Below are 7,610 nucleotides of genomic sequence, written 5' to 3' on the forward strand. Positions count from 1 at the left end.
ACCAAAGTGTACATTTTGAATATATATGCTTATTAATGAAAGTAATAGTCAATGCAGGGGAAGATTGTTAATAGGTTTTTGTCGAGTAAATTGCATATTTGTTGCAAGTGTACTATTAAGAATATTTGTAATTTCGAAGTACATATAACAATATGCTGGCTATGTTATATTTTTAATTCCACCACATGAGGAAAGGTACCGGGGACCCCCCCCCCCCTCGTCAACGATAATCAACAAATTCTTATAATTAATTACATGACAAATGTTGAAGTCATTCTAATCATACCTGTTGTCAAAATCTTTTCACCAAATTGTCAATATTAGAAAAAAAATATTGATCTAATTTTTTCAAGACAGCCTGTGTTTGTACGATTTCTCTAAAACTCTTGGTATTCTTTTTTTTTATTCTCCCCCTTTACCTAAATCATTTTATTACAAAATATTTGATATGACACTTAGATAGATCGCTGTGATTTGATTGGTTGTTTAATGTTGATCAATCATCCCAGTTTACAATGACGTCTTCATTTGTGCAATTTCAAATCCAAATCGTGCAATTTTGGATTCATGCGATTTTGTCCATTGCATGCGTGCTGGCATGGTACGTAAAAACTTTTGTGTTTACAGCGGGTGTAATGAATTGAATTGAATTTATTTGAACATCATTGGTATCTGCCAATATTCTGTTCAAAACAAAAATACAAAGTGGTACAAAACATATATACAATTTGAAGAAAAAACAAGAATAATTAACAGACGTTGCTCGCTCAGCTGCATTGCACTTTTGCATTAAAAAATCATTAGTGTCAAATGACAATGCTTTATTTTTAAGTGTCATATTAAGCAAATAATGGTTCCTTATTTCATTATCATTCTATGACATACTTCATTCTATGAAAGGTGAAATTATCCATTTTGAAACTTAGCTATGCCTCTTTGAATGGATCATTTCATCTTTCACCTCATGAAATAGTGTGTCCATTGCACTCATAAACGATCATTATTTGTATACTGGCTATAAGCAAGCCTAATACATTTTTGGAATAAGTGAGTGAAGTAATATTCAACAAATATGCCAGTGGTTTTTGGATGCAATATACACTCTGTTCCAAAATTCTGTATATGTTTTATTTATCAAAGTATGTTCTGTGTTTGTATGGAGTAGGAATTAAAAGTTATATTTTTATTATATTGCCTTGTGTTCCTGGATGAACATTTTCTGCTGAAATTATAGAGTATGGTAGTAAATACATATTGATTAAAGGGGAAGTTCACCTTGACAAAAAGGTTATTATAAAAATATCAGAAAAAATAATTCAAAAAATGTTGGAGAAGATTTGCAGGATATCCATCCAAAATTTAAAAAGTTATTAGAAATAGATTTAGAATTTTTTTTATTTGTGATGTCTTATGTGAGGCATCTTCCCACGTATCATGGCCTATCTGATATGCGGCAAGCTAGTTGGCAAGTTACTGATCACGTGAAGGAGACCGACGAGCAAGGATAGAGCCTTCAGTAGTTTGCCCACTAGCCTGATGCATATCGGATAGGCTACATATATCATTAATTGAAAAAAATGATAAGTCATTTTCTAAAAAAAAAAAAAATTGAAAGTGGTTTTTATCGTACCTTCAAGTGTATCAACAGATAATTTATTTTGATCCTGCTTCTGAAAGACGAAAATGTTAAGTTATCACAATTCATTAGAAGTTTGAAATTTCTGTATTTTATATTACATAACATAAGGGGCAGCAGCGTGTTTATGATGTCACAAATCAAGTACCAAACTTCTAATTACATTCTTAGTCCCTCATGGATTTTCCTCACACTGTCACCAATATTTATTATTATTTTTTAAAGGGATGGTCCGGGCTGAAAGTATTTATATCTTAATACATAGAGTAGAATTCACTGAGCAAAATGCCGAAAATTTCATCAAAATAGGATAACAAATAATAAAGTTATTGAAGTTTAAAGTTTAGCAATATTTTGTGAAAGCAGTCATCATGAATATTCATTAGGTGGGCTGATGATGTCACATCTCCCCTTTCCGTTTTCTTATGTTATAACATAAAATCATAGTTTTTTCATTATTTCATACTTGTGTGAATAATATGTCTCCCTTATAATGAAATAAGTTGCAGCAATAAATACCTAAATGACCTAAATCAGTTGTCAATCCAATTTTCTAGTTCTTGGAGGTAAAAATTTGAATAAACCTAAATTCATATAATAAAATACAAAAGAACAAGTGGGGAGGTGACATCATCAGCCCACCTAATGAATATTCATGACGACTGTTTTCACAAAATATTGCTAAACTTTAAAATTAAATAACTTTGTTATTTGTTATCCGATTTTGATGAAATTTTCGGCATTTTGCTCAGTGAATCCCTTTAAGCTATTTCTACAGCAAACTTTTCATCAGGGTGAACTTCCACTTTAATATTAGGAATACAGTTGCTTACATATGCGTGCACATAGTAAAATTCTAAAATACTAAAATATTTGGTCAGATTTTTCTCTGTAAAAAAATCAGGGAAATCCATTTCATGTGTTTACCCATTATGCAATCTAAATGTCCAGATAAATGTGAGACAAAAGAAAAAAATAATGTTTTCTAGGAACAAAGAGAAACATAGGAGAAAGGGAGGGAGTGAAAGAGAGAGAGAGAGAGGGGGAGAGAGCGATACATAGAAAAAAGAGAGACAAAGGGAAGGAGACAGGGATATAGAGAGGGAGAGAGAGAAGGGGGTTGGTGGATAGGAGAAAGGACTGGAGTCAAAACATTCAATAAGCTAAATCAGAATCTAATTATAAATACATGTAGAGAGCTGCTACCAAGGTTTTTTTTTATCAGCTCTGTGTTTTATGTCAAAGCTTGATTATGTTTTCTATGTGTTTAAATTATTTATCTAAAAAAACACTACAAGGTTATTTACTTTTGGAATGATCACTTCAAACGTGCCCTTTAGGCTTGCGCTTATCAGCTCTCAAAAAAGGTCTTCTAACATACGTATCGACAAAAACAAACATACACAGATAAAGTACATTGAATCCTGGTGACAGCTCAAAATTATCCTCAGCAAAGTCAAAAAGAAGCCCGTCTGAATTGTATTTCCCCCAATTGTGAAATTTGGTTCAGGCCCCTTGATGGCCTGCTATTACGTATTCCGAAGGCAGGGAAATCCCCCAGAACGAGGTTTATTTTTAGCCTCGTATTTCATCTTTATTTATGTCTCCCCCTAGCGGCATCAAATTGCCATCGCGCTTAAATTTTCCATATTTGGTGTTAATTTGCATGCGTCATGGTAACTGTTTACACTTTTTGAGTGGGAACGCCCCTTTCCTGAGTTCTGATTGGGCAAGCTCCGCACGTGATCAATGTGACGTTTTATTTACTGTTACACACAACGCGCGGAGCTGCTCAGCTGTTGTTGTGAGTTGTTGTCATAGCTTGCTCACTCGCTTCGCGTTCGTCTTCCGTGAATTTGTGTTCTAAGAATGAGTCACGAATACGTTGCAGATTATTCGTTGTTCTTCTAAAAAGACATTCCAAACAGCCCTAACCAGTCATCTTAAGCTGTTCATCCTGTCTTTATCTCACTTCAGTCAAAATTTGCCTTTTGAAGGATTCGAAGATTTAGCGCAATTTGCGATTTTGATCAGCTTGACACAACAAAGGAATTTCGTTCCACCGAGCCCGAGGCCTTATTTTGTGATACACTACACGGAGAGACTACGTGGAACTTTGCACTGGGATTGATACTTTTGGAGTTAGATTTCACATTCATGCAGACATAGCTGACAACATGAAGGACGAAATAGCCGCAGCAGTTGTATTTCTGACGAGGATCGTGAAGAGGAACACGAGCCTAACAGCTGAACAGTTGAGTAAATTCTCAGAGAAGTTGGCATTGACTCTTGTTGAGAAGTTCAGAAATCACTGGTACGAAGACAAGCCCTCGAAAGGACAGGCGTATCGCTGCATTCGAGTCAGCCGAAACGAGCCCAGGGACAGTGTCATCAGTAAGACTGCTAAAGACTGCGGGATTCATTACAATCACCTCAACTTGCCTGCAGAATTGACTCTTTGGGTCGATCCTATGGAAGTTAGTTGCAGGTCAGTTGCCTTCACATATTCATGATATTTTTCTTCTGCAATTTCAGATATGAGAGTTGCTTTCAAATTTCATTGAAACTACTAGTAGGAAGGGGGGGGGGGGATTCTGCCTTACCCAAACAAGAATTTAAAAAATGATGCGTTTTGGATTTGCATATAATTTTCCAAATTTGTGACAATAGACCCTACATAAAAAAACTGAAAAAATCTATGTTTCAACATAGGTCTACATGCTGTTGCTTGCAATTCCACTCTTGCATCATCTTATATGTAGTCGCTGAACAGAATTCTTAAAAAAAAAACGTAATGGAAATGTGAAACTATGCCACATATGTACAGTATTTTCCAAGGACAAGCGACCTGTACTACTGTCAGTAGTGCAGGACGCTTGCCATCAGAAATTAATCAACAATGAGATATTAAACTTTAATCACAATATCAGCAAATCAGATTTATAAATGTATCTTGGTCTTTATCTAATGAAATAAAATTTTGTTGGTTTTAGGAGGAATAATTTATCTGTATTTTATTTCCTTGTACTAGATTTGGAGAGAGGGGAACCGTTTGTGAAGTAGCTACATTCAACCAACAAACGGACAACCGACCATCAACTCCTGTGTCCTCAAACAATGCCAACAATCTCCAACAGGACAATGACAAAAATGCAAATCAACTCGCCATCATTCCCTCCCAGCCTGCCAGCCCCAATCCCGTCATCAACGACAACCTCCGACCGAACGGCGGTCGCAAGACGATGAACTCTCAGTTTGTTTTCAACAGGAATGCAGCCAACACGCCCCGCGTCATCCACCGCCCTCAGAACAAGGTGTGGGTCCGTCAACCCAAACAGGAACAATACAGATGGGTCAACAAGTCCGTGGCAGCCCGGGCATAGCCCTCCCATCCCCTCCTTCAAACTCTCATTCCCTATGGTGCAAATTTTGTGACTCCCCTTCGGGCTCTCATATTTTTAAAACGTTTTTATAGATTTTTAAAATATTCTTCTTTTTGGTGCTTGTGAGAACTGATGCTGCGTGGTTGATTTGATGTTGTTTTTGTATCTTGGAATAAGAGATTATGGAATGGTGCTTATGGCACTCAATTCATGTCTTTTTTCACATTTTTTATATCAATTTGTACAATGTCATGACATCTTTCAATATGTGCATTAGTCGTTTTTTTTTAATCCTTTTTTATGTTTTGTGAATGTTGGTAACAGGTATCGGACTCTGCCATTCATCTAAGCACTTTGTTAAGAAGAAAAAAATATGCTGTGAATTTCCAGAATGTGTGTTTTATAATGCCAAAGTACTGAAATTCTGTATAGACTATGTCTGTTTGTCGGGTGTGACATTTTTTTGTTGAAATCATGCCAAAGACAATACAGACTTGTGTAAAATAATTGAATCATGAATGGAGAAAATATTTATTTCTAGATGGAAAAAAAATAATAAAACATCAAATGACAAATATTAAATTTACAAGTTAATGTTGTTATCATTATGTCCCTTAATAAACATGAATGCTTGGGTGATTGAAGTTTAGTTCTGGATCTGGATGGTTGATATACAAATGCCTGGTGTGGCTATCCCTTACATTTAAGTTCTACATGGATTTATAGACCAATATTCAAACACTTTGCCAAGTTCAAGTGTGTGTGAGCTCAGATGATGGACCCTGTTTCATCAACAAACTTTTTATTGATTTATTATCGACTAAAATCGTGTTATTTCATTGGCAAAGAGTACAGATTGGGACCCTTTTTTAATCAAGCAGTGTTGTACTAGAATCCCTGAACAAATCTGAAACTTTCTCATGTATGTTGTGTGTGTGTGAGATGGGGTGATGTGTGTGTGTGTGTACTGATTCTTTTGGATGTGCATATTGGCATAGTTCCATTCACCTATAAGAATACTTATAATTCAATCAATTCATTTTTTATCTTCATTGCATTGAACTTTGAAGCAGTACTTGCCCTAGAAGAATGTGAATTGCAATCCATTACACATTTTTCATTGGGTGAGACATCTTTATGTGACCTAAAAAACAACAAAATTTCAATTGACAATTTGCCAGAAGGATTGTTAGTTGTTACAATTGATTCAACCACAATATTTTGAATTCAGCTGCACATATTACTTGTTATGTCTGACAGGCTTTCAGATTGCCAAGTGCAACCTTTGTTAAAAAGTATGTATAGAACTTAAATTTGAATGAGCTGGTAAATATAATACCCATATAGGAATACGATACAATTATCACAGGTGAATGTAACTAATATGTGCGCTGCAATCATTTATTCAATTACTACAGTAGCCCGTTAATGAAAGATGGTTGTGGCAGGTGGTCGTTGTACAATGAATGCTTGGCATTGACAAACTGTTGATTTAATGATATAGGCCTACATTAGGTGATGTACATATACTCAGTGGGGGAAAAGGGGGCTCTTTCTCTTGACAACACATGGCTACATATTGTGGTGCTTACATTGTTTGAGCACGGTACATACATTGTATGGGCCCCGTCTTACAAAGAGTTGCGATTTATCCGATCAATCGCAACTATGGAAAGCCAGCAAAGTCAACATAGGAAATGCATGTTTGTTCAAAAGCATTTCTAGATATGAATGCATACCCATAAAGTCATTGATTTATGGACAATATTTGTGTTTTCCTTTGTTTACAAAGTACATTTTGCAAATTTCTTGTAGAAAAAGTTATGACACTGATGGATTTTCATAGAGTTACGATTCATTGGATCAATCGTAACTCTTTGTAAGACGGGGCCATGATATACGTACATGCATAATAGGCCCTACATTTTTTTTTTTTTTGGGGGGGGCGTTGTCAGTGAATGTGTGAACTTACCGTGAAGTGTGTTGATTTAAATTGAAAACTGTTGGTGTGAAAGAGGATTTGAGTTTTCGACAAAATAGTTTTTCTGCAACATTGGTGTGAAAAAAATAGGATTCATACATGTATATATATATATATATATATACATATCCATATACAGTCTTATCAATGATTTTATTCTCTCAAATATTATATGCCTATTCCTGCATGTCTACCCCATGTCCCCAAATCAAACTGCATTTCAGGAGACGTGCTCTTCAGACAAAAACGTTTAAATCACACAACGTTTATTGCGATGGGGGGGGGCTTACTTTTGTTGTTTAGTTTGCTAACCCATCCATGGCTAACCAAAATACCGAGAAACTGAATTGAGATATGAGTCACGGTCGTCCATACAATTAAGTATACTAGGTTAATCTTTGGTTTTGATAATGGTTTATGGCTAAACTCAGATAATGATAGCACCCTTGAATAAGTATTTTTAACCCTGACAATGAGGATATTCTAAGGTTAAGTCAAGCCAGAGAGACCGCTGTTTTGTTCTGTATGTCTTTGTTCTCTTTGCACGGGAAACGACAAAATGAATGAAGAAGGGTGGGAGTGGTGACAAGAACAATATACAATCTAATCT

General features: G+C 35.5%; 1 protein-coding gene across 1 annotated transcript; it reads left to right on the forward strand.

Annotated features, from left to right (window-relative positions):
* Positions 1 to 3,432: 3,432 nt before the first annotated feature.
* Positions 3,433 to 5,535, forward strand: LOC121420380 (protein BTG3-like). Its single transcript, XM_041614986.1, has 2 exons — positions 3,433 to 4,124; positions 4,668 to 5,535. The coding sequence occupies exons 1-2, from the start codon at positions 3,814 to 3,816 to the stop codon at positions 5,017 to 5,019; spliced, it is 663 nt and encodes a 220-aa protein (XP_041470920.1). The 5' UTR covers positions 3,433 to 3,813; the 3' UTR covers positions 5,020 to 5,535.
* Positions 5,536 to 7,610: the final 2,075 nt, after the last annotated feature.

This window comes from Lytechinus variegatus, chromosome 8, assembly GCF_018143015.1.
Source record: "Lytechinus variegatus isolate NC3 chromosome 8, Lvar_3.0, whole genome shotgun sequence".
In the NCBI taxonomy this organism is placed as follows: Eukaryota; Metazoa; Echinodermata; class Echinoidea; order Temnopleuroida; family Toxopneustidae; genus Lytechinus; species Lytechinus variegatus.

Bases quoted from the DNA above. Each gene is read 5' to 3' on its own strand.
- LOC121420380 (XM_041614986.1), top strand. From the start codon at position 3,814: ATGAAGGACGAAATAGCCGCAGCAGTTGTATTTCTGACGAGGATCGTG. The intron at 4,125-4,667 runs GTCAGTTGCCTT...TCCTTGTACTAG, and splicing joins CCTATGGAAGTTAGTTGCAG to ATTTGGAGAGAGGGGAACCG.